Below are 16,327 nucleotides of genomic sequence, written 5' to 3'. Positions count from 1 at the left end.
ACAACGTATACTCACGCGGACGATTGACTAGTTGATGGTGATGGCAAGAACGCTGTCGGGGGTTTTCTTTTCAAATGTTCGTTCATAGCAGTTGTGCTGCTATGATAGGCCATTTCCGCTCGACACAGTGTGCATACAACAACATTATTAGGCCGTTTATTGAAATACTCCGACACTTTTGACGACTTTTGGCGTGCTTTTTTCCCCTCGCTCGCATCGTCTGCTTTGCGCTCCGCCATGACAGTAGTGTGACGTAAATATGCGACGCGCCGACGCACAAAAACGGCGTCGACGTATTTACGTAACCGATGACGTCGACTACGTCGACGCGTCGTTTCAGCCTTACTTCACAGCCTTCGTTCAATTCGATGAGATGACAATACAATTTAGGCAGTATTGAGGTTATATGAACACTGATACATACAGTTTGCAGTTAAAGGAGGAATGAGCTAACCTGACTCTCGCCAGATCCTTGTAGTTCGCTGAGCTCCACACAAGGATCTGGGCTCGAGGGCATTGCAAACTCCTTCAAGATAGCAAAAAATAATGAACCAATCAGGATCGCCGGGCGGGATTTCATAGATGTGACGTAGCGCAGAAGCGACTGTTTGATTCAAACAACAATGGTGGCACATAGCGAGGAGTCGTGTGCTGACATTGATTCTGTTATTCCAACTGTTTTGCGACATCAATCGTCTACTGACATTGCTGCGTTGTTTCAGTAAAAGTTCTCTAACTTTTTGCTATGTTGTTATCCAATATGTCGGCTGTTCTGTTTTGGATTTCCCAGCATCGCTCTCATCAGCGTCACGGGTTGATTTCGATGTGAGTGGTTGAAGTAGCACGCCATTCAAGATAACGGACAAGTGGTTTATCCAATCACATACAATTTTTTTTTTTTTACAAGGTCCCGCCTTCTGTAATACATCTCCTATTGAGAAGTCCCAGATCCTTGTACCCCAAGGATCTAGCAAGAGTCAGGTTAGGAATGAGCATTCTTGTAAACAAACTAAAGACTTTATAAACAAGTTGTGATAACGTTCTCGACACATCGCCTACTGCATGTTTCCTCACCTCATTAACTCTGTCACAGCAGTTGATGGATGCTGTATTGAAAAAATGAAAGAAACATGAAATAGTTTTCTCCTTCACTGTATACTTTTAGTGTGGGGACAAGTGCGTCTGCCTCCAATATTGTCCACACCTGTCTCCATCTAAACGCAGCATTGCAGTCTTAAACATACGCCGAGAAGTGAGGGTATATTACATTAATCCAAGCGCTTGGCTTCGTTTACTCCGAGGGGAAATCTCCGGAGCAAAGTCCGTGTAGCTCGTCCGTCATGATAATCAAGCCAAATGACGCGAGTGCGCATGCGCCTGACTTCGTGTTGCCTAAAATGCATTAATAAATGGCGGTTTTTCGGTAATTTAAAAATTAGACTGAATTACTAACCGTCGGGAATTTTATCTTGAAGTATCATTATACCGTTAACCGTTACATCCCTAGTCCATTAACAAGTAAAAAGTCAAGGGCGGTCGCGGCATTTTCTTGCCGCCTATGCAGGTCCATTTTTTAGGGCATTACGGCAAGAGTCAAGGGTGGTTGCGGCGGTTACATTCAAGCCCTGCATTTGTATCAGCCGTTCAATGTGATGTGTACAAACCGGTGTATTGGGAAATAATAGGTCGTACTTCAATGGCCTTAGTTGTACGATTTGTTTGATGGGTTTTATAACAAATACTTTGTGTATTTTTAATTAATGGAAGTTTTACCAGTGTTGTGTAACAATGTTAATGAGTTTCTGTTGTAAAAATGAAAACTTATTTATTTCAACCTTTTTAAGAGTACAACTTATTTCTTGAAAAAAAGCAGTATGACTTTTATCCTAATTTTACAATTTAGTTTTTTCTTTTAGTGGTTTAATAGATTTTGTACCCCTGAGATTGTATTTTCCTGTAAATTGGTTATGTAGTTTTTGCATAAACGTGCAGACAAACAAAGATTCACATGGGTAATAAAGAGCTGGAGGCCTACACAGAAAACCCTATGTTGCTGGTGAAATTGAAGATAATCATGTGATCTGTTTGCGAATAGCAACATTGAAGACAGAGTCTGAAGAGAAGTGATATGGTTCTTGACCCCACTAACCCTTCTTATGAAGCCACAAGCGCCCCCACATCTATCTTTCCTATACTATGACATGGTAGCATATGTAAAACAGAATAGGTTGAAGGATAATCCTTGATTAACTCTAATCCTCTGATTAACTTCTAGTGTCTTATCTGGAATTTGGTTCTGCAACCAAATGTGATGGTTTATCCGGAATTATAGAAGGAATCTGGACATGCCATTCACTGATTAGTAAATGGCCTGCAGAACAAAACATCTCATGACAACCCTTAAGATACTTTCTTTAACATTTTGGAATATGTTCTGTTAACTATGAAGTACTTGTCAATGGACTCAAAGGTGTATTACCTCAAACAGTGTAAGTGAGCCAGTAGTTGCCTTGGTAACCAATGTATTGAATTGAGAATAGTTCTTTGTAATTAGCATGTGCTGGAAAGTGTTAATGTTTCACGTACATTGTACATCAAAGTCAAAATATGTAGTTACTAAGGTAACTGACAGACCTTGTTGCTAAGGAGATATTGTAAATTCTATAAGACACTGCTGCTGTAAAGGATATCTAAATGACTATTGTTATTCAGGATGGAGGCCTCTTGCTTGGAGCTGGCGTTGGAAGGGGAGCGCCTTTGCAAAGCTGGAGACTTTAAAGGAGGAACAGCGTTTTTCGAGGCAGCTGTCCAGGTTGGCACAGAAGACCTGAAGACCCTCAGCGCCATTTACAGCCAGCTGGGAAACGCCTACTTTTATCTGAAGGAGTATGGGAAAGCCCTGGAATACCACAAGCATGACCTTACTTTGGCCAGGTAAGACACTTTTTTATACGTTTAAATCAGTGGTTCTTAACCTGGGTTCGATCGAACCCTAGGGGTTCGGTGACTCTGCCTCAGGGGTTCAGCGGAGCCTCCGCCGCGGCGGTCAAGACACACCCAACTCATCGTGTAAATAAAAACTTTTATTATGGATACCCCCGAACAATGTTCCCTCTAATTTTCCATCTGATTTGCAGGTGTGCAATTTGTTGTGGTTCATGCCCAGTTCATTTTGTGCACCAGTAAAACACATACAACATTGTCTTGAATTTGAAAAAAAAAACATTTTATTTTTTACTAAAGGGGTTCGGTGAATGCGTATATGAAACTGGCGGGGTTCCGTACCTCCAACAAGGTTAAAGGCCTACTGAAATGCGATTTTCTTATTTAAACGGGGATAGCAGGTCCATTCTATGTGTCATACTTGATCATTTCGCGATATTGCCATATTTTTGCTGACAGGATTTAGTTGAGAACATCGACGATAAAGTTCGCAACTTTTGGTCGATGATAAAAAAGTCTTGCCTCTACCTGAAGTAGCAGACGAGTAGCGTGACGTCACAGGTTGTGGAGCTCCTCACATCTGCACATTGTTTACAATCATGGCCACCAGCAGCGAGAGCGATTCGGACCGAGAAAGCGACGATTTCTCCATTAATTTGAGAGAGGATGAAAGATTCCTGGATGAGGAAAGTGAGAGTGAAGGACTAGAAGGCAGTGGGAGCGAATCAGATAGGGAAGATGCTGTGAGAGGCGGATGGGACCTGATATTCAGCTGGGAATGACTAAAACAGTAAATAAACACAAGACATATATATATATATACTCTATTAGCCACAACACAACCAGGCTTATATTTAATATGCCACAAATTAATCCTGCATAACAAACACCTCCCCCGTCACGTCCATATAACACGCCAATACAACTCAAACACCTGCACAACACACTCAATCCCACAGCCCAAAGTACCGTTCACCTCCCCAAAGTTCATAGAGCACATATATTTCCCCAAAGTCCCCAAAGTTACGTACGTGACATGCACATAGCGGCACGCACGTACGGGCAAGCGATCAAATGTTTGGAAGCTGCAGCTGCATGCGTACTCACGGTGCCGCGTCTGCGCATCCAACTCAAAGTCCTCCTGGTAAGAGTCCCCGTTGTCCCAGTTCTCCACAGGCCAATGGTAAAGCTTGACTATCATCTTTCGGGAATGTAAACAATGAAACACCGGCTGTGTTTGTGTTGCTGCAGCCGCCCGCAATACACCGCTTCCCACCTACAGCTTTCTTCTTTGCTGTCTCCATTGTTCATTGAACAAATTGCAAAAGATTCACCAACACAGATGTCCAGAATACTGTGGAATTTTGCGATGAAAACAGACGACTTAATAGCTGGCCACCATGCTGTCCCAAAATGTCCTCTACAATCTGTGACATCACGCGCTGGCGTCATCATACCGAGACGTTTTCAGCAGGATATTTCGCGCGAAATTTAAAATTGCACTTTAGTGAGCTAACCCGGCCGTATTGGCATGTGTTGCAATGTTAATATTTCATCATTGATACATAAACTATCAGACTGCGTGGTCGGTAGTAGTGGGTTTCAGTAGGCCTTTAAATTGATTATCATTCTGTGATTTTTGTAAATAAAATTTGTGAAATAAATATTTAAAGTTTTTTTTTTTTAGGTTAACACTGTGTATAAGTCACAAGTCAGCAGCCAACAGGAGCTTTTGTAACCTGAATTCTGAAAATAATCGTCATCTCAAGAATCGTAATCAAATTGTGAGGTGCCCAATGATTCCTACCTCTAATGATCCATATCATTTCTACTATGTTAACAGAACCCTGGTTAACAAAATGCTTTAAAAGTAAAAGAATGTTAATAAACCAGCAACAGTTACTTTGGAAAAAAGGCAAGTGCTGAAAAATGTGTAAATTAATTGATTGATATTGCAACTGAAACTACTTAAAAATGTTGGGCTTTTATTTTGAAATGTACGCGCTGCGCTGTAAGCCATGTCACCAGCAACAGCCAACCGAGTTGCTCTAGAATATGTAGAGTGTAAGACAAGAAAATATGCAGACATTAGTCACATTGCTCACGCAGCGATCAAAGGTCAAGCAGGAAAAGAAACTCCTGTGGAGTCAAAAAGTAGTTAATGCTGTTTCATCAGCTGAAAGGAAAACATTTATTTTTGTTGTTTTCCAACCTTTTCTTGTTCTGGGGATGTTCAATGTTAGATTGGCTCAAACAAATATCGAGCTAAACAAGGGAACACATGCTGGATGGGACCATTAGATGATGAGCTACCCATGAACTTCTGAACTGCACGATCTATGAGCGACACGCCCTCTGCTGAGCTTTCATTGAACTGGTCGACTCAATCCATTTTTTCTGCAACAACAGCTTTGGAACAGGCTAAACACTGGATTACAAATTCAAGACAAATCAGAAGAAGAAAAACAAGGGAAATTACTTTTATTCTGTGAGGACAGTATTGTTCAGCTTTTTGCTGAATCACTTTCTTTTTTTAGGGTTGACAACCTTAACGCGTTAATGCATGTGATTAATAAAAATAGATGATCGCGTTATCAAATACCAATGATGATTAATCACTTCCGGGTTGAGGCTTAACCCGGAAGACGCGCACATTTGTTACACAGTCTGTGATCACGATGAGAGGTAGCCAATTTCGCTTCAAAATAGACCTTTGGATAAAACTAAGGTAACTTTTTGGAATTGTAGCGACATATATTTTTATCATCAGCACACATCAAGTTTAAAATACAATCTTAAAGCGAAACATGTACTCGAGGATGCGCAGACAGTGTTGTCAATCCTCTAGGCAACTTCTTTTTAAACAGCTACTAGCGACAAATCTAATGACTCTCTCCAGGGATATTGGAGAATTTTTTGTGTCTTGGAGACTCTGAGGTGAAAGCAAGCAGCAGTCATCGTCCTCAGCGCGCAGTGACTGCTCCTGCCGGTCAGCTGGTGCTGCTGCGCCAATAGCTACATGGTAGCATTAATGCTAGCTACATTGACAACAAGCAGAGGAGAACGCTACGATGGCAAAGTTTACTGAATCAATGTCAACAAAAGTAGCACAGTTAAATTGATCATATACCTTTACTAAACGGACAGCCACCACATGCAGGACAACTAACATCTGTGAAGACAAAGTCTTGCAGAAGATGTCACTCATATCACCACAGCTGATCTGTCGTACCTTGAAGAGGCACAATTATAGCAAGGATAAACCAACAGTACTACACAAACAAAAGCATAAAGATGCAACTACGGGCTGAATGTGAATTTATTTTGCTTCCTGGTGAACGTTGGACATCTTTAAGTAATCACAATGAGCTGGCGTGCATTGTACCAAAAAAATTGATCAGCATTGTAATCTGAAAAAGGTAAACACATTTTTTTTATTTCAACAACTGTTTAAACTAAAGAAGAGTAAACGGTGTACTTTGTTGTTCGAGTGCGTTTACTACATTATTGATTAGTAACTGTACCTTGTTTGCAAGATTATTGCAAACTGCAAAGACTTTCAAAAGGTGCACCTAATTTTTACTGTACTTATTTTCACCAGGTTTGAGCAAATCAATGACTTGCAGTTCAATAAAACATTTAAAAAACGTTCCTGTGTGACATTCTGACTACTAAATTGCATTTGTACCCAAATATCGGCATTTTCTTCACCAAATTGTATTTATGCAAGTACCGTATTTTTCGGATTATAAGTCGCAGTTTTATTCATAGTTTGGAGCGACTTATGTGTGAAATGATTAACACATTACCGTAAAATATCAAATAATAATAATTATATAATTCGCGTAAGAGACGAAGCAAATGTCCGCAATCGTCACACACACGTCAGCAATCGTCACACACGTCAACCAATAAGAATTCGGTGGGGGCGGGTCATGGTAGAAGTGCATTGTGCAACTTGACAGAAGTGCATTGTGGGTCATGGGATGCTAACTGCTGCTACATCCGTAGCTATTAAAATGGATTACCGTATATTACCAAATAGTAGCCCGGGCGTTTATTTCACAAAATCGATTTTGGAGACAGGCGTTTAAAAGAAGCAGGCGGTTATTTGCACAAGGCTTTTATTTATTTTAGCACCAGCCTGCACCAGGCCATTATTTGGTTACAATGGTTACTGTCCAGTATTTTTTTTTTTCGTACAAAAAACTTTAAATGTAAAAGCTATTGTAAACATACAAACAAAAAAAAAAAGGGATCAACGTGAGGTAGGCTATCAAAAGACAAGAGATCAACAAGGCCTCAACATGGCAGTAGTGCAACAATTGTCAAATAGAATACCAATACTAAGAATAAATAAAGCAGCCGACCGGGAAAAATAAAATTATGGTACCAAGTACCCAAGTATAAAACCCACCATCAAAACAGAACAATAATACTGTCACTTAAATAAAATAAAGGCTACAATACTCCAAGTTTTAAATAAAGCAGCATACAGGAAAAATAAAATTATGGTACCAAGTACTCTATAAAACCATCAAAACAATAATACTGCAGCAAACGCAACCCCAATAGCATTTTAATCTAAATTATGCAAATAACAGCCCATGGGCGGCTATTTGGACATAGGCGCTTATTAGGAAGAGGCGGTTAATTCACAAAATGGGGTCAGACCCCGGGCGGCTATTAGGACATGGCCGGTTATTTGCCCAAGGGCGTTTATTTGGTAATATACGGTATTTCAACATTGCCGGTATAAAAACTGAGAAGGGCTGAACTAAAATGGCACCAAAAAGGAAATCATATACTGCAGATTACAAGCCGGACGCAGTGAAATATGCAGCAGAAAACGGCGATCGAGCAGCAGAAAGAAAGGAAACGGCGCATACCAGAGGCGACACCGGGGAGGAAGATTTCATCGGATTTAGCGATCGGTAGTGACAGATTGTTTAGTAAACGTATAGCATGTTCTATATGTTATAGTTATTTGAATGACTCTTGCCATGATGTGTTGCGTTAACATACCAGGCACGTTCTCAGTTGGTTATTTATGCGTCATATGGCTTACACTTATTCAGCCTGTTCACTATTCTTTATTTATTTTAAATTGCCTTTCAAATGTCTATTCTTGGTGTTGGGTTTTATCAAATAAATTTCCCCCAAAAATGCGACTTATACTCCAGTGCGACTTATATATGTTTTTTTCCTTCTTTATTGTGCATTTTTGGCCGGTGCGACTTATACTCCGGAGCGACTTATAGTCCGAAGAATACGGTAAATAATAACCCGTGATTAATTAATCACAGGTTTAGAGTGTGATTAATCTGATTAATAAAATTAACCACTTGACAGCCCTAATATTTTTTTGGTTCAATTGATTCCAAATTATTCCAAAACGGTATTTTTACAATGTTTACTTTGAGATTTCATGTTCAATGGCTGTACATGAATGTGTAAAACTTTTTAAAGGGAAATTTTATTGCAAAAAGAACAGAATTGTTTAATTAGACCTATGTTTAATTAGACCTAGTTCAACTATTGTCCATCCATCCATTTTCTACCGCTTGTCCCCTTTCGGTGTAGCGGGGGGTGCTGGAGCCTATCTCAGCTGCATTCGGGTGGAGGGCGGGGTACACCCTGGACAAGTCGCCACCTCATCACAGGGCCAACACAGATAGACAACATTCACACTCACATTCACACACTAGGGCCAATTTAGTGTTGTCAATCAACCTATCCCCAGGTGCATGTTTTTGGAGATGAGAGGAAGCCGGAGTACCCGGAGGGAACCCATGCAGTCACGGGGAGAACATGCAAACTCCACACAGAAAGATCCCGAGCCCAGTATTAAACCCCGGACCTTCGTATTCGAACATTTTTTTTGACTAGAACCAAAGGTTGCGACTTAAAGCAAAATCTAAACCTAAATAATCCTATTAAACTAAACCAAATGTTTGAACACGGGATTGAACCATTTTATCTTATTGTTTGTCATGTAATCTATGTCTGTCTGTTTTTTTTATGTTTTATTTTAAATCGCCAGTTAAAACTTACCTCTTGGTATATGGCTTTTTTACAAGTTTAAAGCCAGAAATTGCTCCAGTAGTCAAACCTAGCTGAATTTATACTCGTCCAATAGTCCCTTTATTGCTCTATTACCCTGTAATTACCACTTTTGGGGTGTTACATTACTTTTTTTTTGTTACATGGCTGAACTGTGTATATGCTAAGCAGTCCCGCCTCCACCCACAGAAAGGGTTATTTCCATTTATTTGATCCCGCTATAGAACAGACACACTCAGGTGCTGAGATTGATGTTAAGCGTGAACCCTCTTGCAGTTTGGAAGTGACAGACAAGGAAAAGAAAACATTTTAATTTATCCTTCTACTATTTGTTTGTCTGTTTGTTAGCAACATACAGTAGCTCAAAAAGTTCTGGGTGGATTTTGATAGAACTTTCAGGAAATGTCAGAAATAGAATAAGGAACAAGTAATTCGATTTTTGGGCTGAACTGAATTACTGTCTTCCTTTACTATTGGGATATAGGATCTAGCGGAGATCTGCACTTTCCATAGTTACTTTTTTTTCTGCAGCCGCCTTTTTTATTTAAAAAAAACCTCAATTACATTAAAAATTGAACAATATCTTATCAATAGCCTCTTTTGCAGCACATGAGCATTTCCAAATTATCTGGGATTTTGTAAAACCTTGAAACTACCAAAATTACCTGGGTGGAAATGTTTTCCCATTACTCCATACTTTTTGTAAAAAAAAGTAGCTCATGTAAAAATATACTTCCAGTGTCACCCACACTGGTTTAACTGTAGCTTAAAGATGTAGATAATGGGTTTCACTATGTAAAGCGTTTTGAGTGGCGAGAGAAAAGCGCTATGTAAATATAATTCACTTCACTTCACCAATCCTCATTTGTAGTTGGTCTGATTGGAACATATTTTCCCAACTTTGAGGTAATCCCACTGATTAGCAGGAATAAACTCATCCGGGTAAAATAATTCCTGGTAAAAACAAAAAAAGGTTTCTTGAAATGTGGGGATAATCAACAGTTTTTTGTGCATGTGCACTTGATTATTCGAGTTGTTTCATGCACAAAATGATGACCTTTTCACACAAAAAGTGAGTGGACTTTCAATATACTAACCGTTGAAAAGCGTCTTTGAGCGCTGAATGGGTAATCTGGTTTCCCGCTGTGAGTGCAGGTGGTATTTTCGGCAGGGGAGCGATTAAAGACCCTGGGGGTGCGATTTACCTTGTTACATTACAGACTGAGCAGGGACACGGGGAGCTAGTCCTACAGCAGTCACTCATTAAAATGCACTTTACTGCCTCTCCTAATTATATAAAGTCCCTGCGCTGTAGTTTGCTGACTATTTAAGTTAATAAAGATGATACTGTAGCATCTAATGCTGCCTGGCATTATAGCATGCGTGTGTTCCTCTCTTTCAGGACGATAGGGGATAGAATCGGAGAGGGGAAAGCCAGTGGTAACCTTGGCAACACCCTGAAAGTGCTGTGCCGCTTTGACGAGGCTGTTGTCTGTTGTCAGAGACATTTGGATATCTCTCAAGAGCAAGGCGACAAGGTAAACGACAGGGTAATTATGCATCCTTCTTGACCTTAATTGACATACAATTCCTGTTTTTTCCCTGGCTGTAGGTTGGGGAGGCACGAGCACTTTACAACATAGGCAATGTGTTTCATGCTAAAGGCAAACAGCAGTTATGGGGCTGCACCCAGGAGCCAGGAGACCTTCCCCCTGACGTCAGTGAAACATTGCAAAGGGCTACGAGCTTTTACGAGTACGTATCTTTGACAGTACGCACACACCGAATATTTATTGTGCGCAATTCCACCATCGCCTCTATGTATGCATGATGCAGCTCCAGGGCCTCGAATGCTGTATTCTCTAAATTGTGCATTTCATCCGTAGGATGAACTTGTGTTTGGTCAAGGAACTTGGTGATCGTGCTGCTCAGGGCAGAGCCTACGGAAACCTGGGCAACACACACTACCTTTTGGGAAACTTTGTGGAAGCCATTAAGTTCCACAGGCAGGTGAGAGACACCCTGGGAGTGCTTCTTCCACTGCTCTTTCCCATGTAAACGTTATTTACGCTATCCGTCATTCGCAGCGATTATCCATAGCCAAGGAATTTGGCGACAAAGCGGCAGAGAGACGAGCCTACAGCAATTTAGGGAATGCCCTCATATTCCTGGGCCAGTTCAACACGGCCACAGAGTACTACAGGTGAAGAAAGAGGCAGCCTGGCATCTAGTGGTGATCCGAGGAATTGGAACAAAATGGTCACACTTTTGCTGTCTTTAGGAAAACTCTGCATCTGTCGCGGCAACTACGGGACCAAGTGATGGAGGCACAGGCCTGCTACAGCCTGGGAAACACCTACACTCTGTTGCAGCAATATGAGCGAGCCATAGAGTATCACCTGAGGCACCTGTACATCGCTCAGGATCTTACGGACAGGTAAAGTGACCGCTTGACGCCTCACATTTTGAGGAGAGGTTGCCACATTGTTTGATTGTGTGTTGTCAGGGTGGGAGAAGGCCGAGCCTGCTGGAGTCTGGGAAACGCCTACGTGTCTTTAGGGAACCACAAACAAGCTCTCCACTACGTCCGAAAACACCTTGAAATCTCCAAAGAAGTAAGACCGCTATTTAAGTCTTGCAATTCCACCTCATATGTCTATTAATGTAAGATGAACCAATGTCTGGAAGATTGGGGACAGGAACGGGGAGCTGACAGCCAGGATGAATGTGGAGCAGCTGATGGAAGCTTTGGGTGTCAGTGATGGCGACCTTTCACCTTCCAGTTCAGAGTTTGAGATGCAAGGTGAGGCAATGTATTGTCTGATTTTTTTGGTTGCTTGACTAAGTTTGTAGAAAATGCAGTCATGAGTCGTAATGTGAATTTTAGTAGCTAGTAGAACATCTCAGGTCGAACGCATTGTAATGTGCATTTCAGTAGCTAATAGAACATCTAAAGATGAACACAATATAATAATGTGCATTTTAGTAGCTAGTAGAACATGTAAAGTCAAAAGTATTCTAATTTGCATTTTAGTAGCTAGTAAAACATTTAGGTCAAACACATTCTAATAATGTGCATTTTAGTAACCAGTAGAACATCTTAGGTTGAACACATTTTAATATGTACTTTAGTAACTAGTAGAACATTGAAGGTCAGACACATTCTAATGTGCATTTTCGTAAATACAAAAAATAAAAACGTTAGAAAATCATAACGGGGAAAAATAAACTTTGTCACATTGGAGTAATTATGAACAATTTGAATTTGCGGTTTATATTAAATTAACAAGTTGAGATGTGTTTACCTCTGCACGTAATATGTAGTGTAAAAGGGAGGTAACAACATCTTTACCTTTGATTAACAAGTGACAACTCTCAAAAGTAACCTATATGAGATTTCACACATCATATATGAGAATATTCTCTTTTTTTCCTGCTGTGATGCATATTTAATGTTGGCCACAAGGTAGCAGAATATCGGAATTAGGTCACTTGAATCGTGTGGCGTCATTACAGTTTTAGATGATCCAGCAGCGTATTTAATTGACATCCTTAGACTATCATAATTGTGGAGTGGGTGCACATTCTGTTCTTTAGTGAAGCCACCGTTGTTTAATCAAAGAGACTTTTATTCATTCACATCATCAACGCCACAAAATCATGTGACTTGCTTTTGTGCTCTTGAATCAGCTCATGATCTTAAAACGCTTCCCCCAGGAGCAAGACCCAAATTCACCAAGAGGAACAGCATGGACAGCGTGGAACTATGGAAACTGTCTTCATACAAGGTGAACGCTCAGACTTTATCTCTCTGCGTCAGACTCCTTTCTAACCACATGTTCATTTTGCTGCAGGATGGCGAGTACCAAGAGATGGAAAGCATACCCAGGAGGTCTACAAGTCCAACGTCACAGTCGGGTAAGAGGAAAGGCTATCCTGACAGTCAGTCGTCTGACGAAAGGACCTGGTTGGACTCTCCTGTGGACGCTGATGACATCACTGTGCAGGTTCCACCTCCAGTGCCGGTGTGTAGACGCAAGCTGGTTTTACACACAAGTGTCTGGTCTCAGACGGTGTCTTTACACTAAGCTCATTAGCAAGCTGCTGGGTGTAGCGTCTAAATTACCTCTACCAAGGACGTTGTTTACACTGTTTGCTTTTCTTAGGGAACAGGTGGTGTACAGTCCAACACATACAATTAACATTTAACACGAGTAGCAAAAATGCACAATTTGGTGCCTATCCCTATTCCAGATTCTTTTTAAGCTTGGTGGAGGTTTGGAGGTAATTTCTACAACTTTTTTAAAAATAACTTTAATAAATGATTTGGAGTGCATGAGAAAGTGGAAAGTATTTGCTTTGGTGAACCACACACCCTGTGACTATAGGAGTCTAGGAGGTTAACTAAATAAAGGAATTTATTAGGGCATTTGCAGTAATATCTTGCTTTTAAAGATAGTGCTGTTGAAAGAGTATTTAAAAAAAAAAAAAAAAAATCTGATTAATCACAATTTTGGATTTGGATTGATAAGCGGTATAAATGGATGGATTAATAATAATCACAGGTTGTTACCTTCTTGCATAATTTGGAATTCACCTAAAAGAGAGCCCAATTTTTGCACATAAATGCAATTTTGTCAGAATGTCATCCAAGTACACTTTAAAAAGGTTTTGCTTGAATGCACATCATTTATTTGCTCAACATTTGCGAACAGTCTGATCCAAAGTCCAGTTAGGATGTATTTTGAAGTAGGGCTCGGCGATATATCGAATATGAAAAAAATAGTGATTTTTTTTAGTTGTGATTTCCTTCTCTGCATGAAAGTTTAAAAGTAGCATATATTAATGCAGTATGACAAAGAATGTTTTAAAGTAGACACATAGAATCATCATACTGCTGTGATTATATGCATCAAGTGTTCATTCAAGGCTAAGGCAAAATATCGAGATATATATCGTGTATGGCGATATGGCCTTAAAATATCGCGATATTAAAAAAAGGCCATATCGCCCAGCCCTATTTTGAAGTGAAATTTTCCAATATGCATTGTCCCGTGCCGCGGTTAAGGTAAAAAGAACATTTATGGTAAAAAAAAATTGCGTGGTTAATCTGCAAATATACATGATTGATGCAAAAAATGTTGGTGATTAATCACACAAGTTAACTGGTTGTTTTTGTTGGCCTAGTTTAAAGCCAACCAGAAATCCACTCTAATTTAATTTGGCAACACTCTGTTTCTATGTCCACTCCCTGTCCGTGTCCTCAGGTCTCCTTTGTTATATATACAAGACACAATTAGCAAGGTTAAATCAGGGACATTGTTCCTTAATTTCCCAAGAGCTTGCTTGACATGATGTAATAAGTCGCCCACATGTGGAAAAGTCCTCCCTCGCTCATCTCATGTCCATGTGAACTAGATTTTCTGCACCTGTGAATTTGGTGTCGCCATTGGGCATTTAATCTCGCTCTGTCATTGGCTCAGATGACCTCGAAAATTGCTATAATCAGCAAACTGGCATCTTAAAGAAAAGGGACGATTACATAGTGGCGCAATGACGCCACAAGGGAAGTCGTGTGACACATTTGCAAGGAAAAAGACATCCTAATGACACTTGACACGGGTTTTGGTACGTTAATTATTGTCATTATTTGTGCAATTATTCCCAAATGTTAAAGCTTTGGCCTTGTAATGCCCCATTAGGCCTTACAATTTGAATATGAATACTTTTGCAAGTAGCTATGTGTGTGCGCACGTAAATATACATATGTATATATATGTATGTATATATGCGTATAAATATGTATGTATATTTTGTCCCACAATTCCCAGTTTTCCGGGACATTTTGCCCATTTAAAATTAATGGGGCAATTTTCTAACTTTCACAACTCCCACATTTTCACCCGATTCGAACCGTCTCACCTATTACACACACCACTCACCTTTGGTCAATCAAGTTCAGTTCTGTTCAGTCCAAGTGAAAAACAATTACAGGAATTCCTGGTTTTCCAAAGCCCTTTTTTAATTTATTCCTGGAAAGTTTTCACAGTGCACATTTTCAATCGTTTTTGACCATTCCACCTTCAAAATAGTCCTATTAGTTGGGACAAGAAATGGTCCTATTTTTTTCATACAAATTTATGGTTTTCCCAAAATTCCAGGAATTCCCAAATATCCAATCTCAATTCAAACTGTTACTATGTCATTTCTCAACCGATTCCAAAAATTCCAACCCATTCATATCATATCAAAAATTCCCAGAATTCCCATTTAAAAAGAATGGACATATTCATAGTTCTACAATGCCCTAAATTCTCAAAATTGTGCACCATTTTTAAACCCGTTTCTGACCTTTCAACCATCCACCCACACTACTCTTCCGATATATCAATCTCAAAACATGTTTTACCTTTCCCCAAATTCCCGGTTTTCCTGGAATTTGGGGGAATTTTTTCCCCATTGACAATGAATGGGTGTTATACAATCTACTACATAGCCCACATTTCTTATCCGATTCGAACCGTTTCACCATCCACACACTTCACGCACCCTGGAAATTCAAGCCAGCATGTTTACCGGTTCCGAAAATTCCCTGATTACCTGGTATTACCAGGAATTTCCTCCCATTTGAAAATGAATGGGCCAATATACAAAACTCTCCGTATCCCACATTTCTTAAACGATTCGAACCGTTCCAACATCCACACACTCTACTCACCTTGGACATTCAAGCATTTCAGTTCCACTCAAGCATATCGCCGGCTTGCGCATATAGGACATTCACACGCAATTGCAAATTCTTGTTAAATTAGTTTCAGTCAGTGTATAAAGTGAACGCAGCTTTTTTCAATCCCACATCTTGGCGGTGTGCAAAGCAACAGCTTTAGTGATTGCTCTATGCATTGTGCTTCTCTCTCATCATACATGGCATCATACATGCCTGGTGTAAATTATTCCACCATGGTAAGGGGACTTTTAGCCCTTAGTTTGTTTGTTTTTGCATCTTGTTCGACTTGTAAATAGTTGCTTTTCCTGCACTCGGCGGGGGGCTTCAGTTTCACATGCTGGAATAAGTTTGTCGTGCTGCTGCCTTTTTTTTTTTTTTTTTTTTTTTTTTTATGAATTTATTAATCAATCAACAAAACATAACACAACAACAACACCACAACAATGCAATCCAATTCCAAAACCAAACCCGTCCCAGCAACATTAAGAACAACAATAAACAGAGCAATTGAGAGCAATTGAGGACACACAAATCCAAATGTAGTGAAACAAAAATGAACATTATCGACAACAGCATCAATATTAGTAACAATTT

At 40.0% G+C, this 16,327-nt stretch overlaps 1 protein-coding gene across 2 annotated transcripts in view; it reads left to right on the top strand.

Moving 5' to 3' along the window:
- gpsm1b (G protein signaling modulator 1b) overlaps nucleotides 1–16,327 on the top strand; it is a 107,741-nt gene that overhangs the window by 72,883 nt on the left and 18,531 nt on the right. For both annotated transcript variants that reach the window (XM_061926711.2, XM_061926710.2), the window contains 10 exons: nucleotides 2,713–2,934; nucleotides 10,409–10,544; nucleotides 10,619–10,761; nucleotides 10,893–11,016; nucleotides 11,094–11,209; nucleotides 11,288–11,443; nucleotides 11,513–11,621; nucleotides 11,695–11,809; nucleotides 12,724–12,794; nucleotides 12,861–13,031. In XM_061926711.2, coding sequence (XP_061782695.1) covers nucleotides 2,714–2,934; nucleotides 10,409–10,544; nucleotides 10,619–10,761; nucleotides 10,893–11,016; nucleotides 11,094–11,209; nucleotides 11,288–11,443; nucleotides 11,513–11,621; nucleotides 11,695–11,809; nucleotides 12,724–12,794; nucleotides 12,861–13,031 — 1,362 coding nt within the window. In that variant the 5' untranslated portion in view covers nucleotide 2,713. The remainder of the gene's footprint in view (nucleotides 1–2,712; nucleotides 2,935–10,408; nucleotides 10,545–10,618; nucleotides 10,762–10,892; nucleotides 11,017–11,093; nucleotides 11,210–11,287; nucleotides 11,444–11,512; nucleotides 11,622–11,694; nucleotides 11,810–12,723; nucleotides 12,795–12,860; nucleotides 13,032–16,327) is intronic.

This window comes from Nerophis lumbriciformis, linkage group LG32 (assembly GCF_033978685.3).
Source record: "Nerophis lumbriciformis linkage group LG32, RoL_Nlum_v2.1, whole genome shotgun sequence".
Classification (NCBI taxonomy): domain Eukaryota; kingdom Metazoa; phylum Chordata; class Actinopteri; order Syngnathiformes; family Syngnathidae; genus Nerophis; species Nerophis lumbriciformis.
Note: the sequence above shows the minus strand (reverse complement) of the source record. Positions and strands in the feature narration are given on the sequence as shown.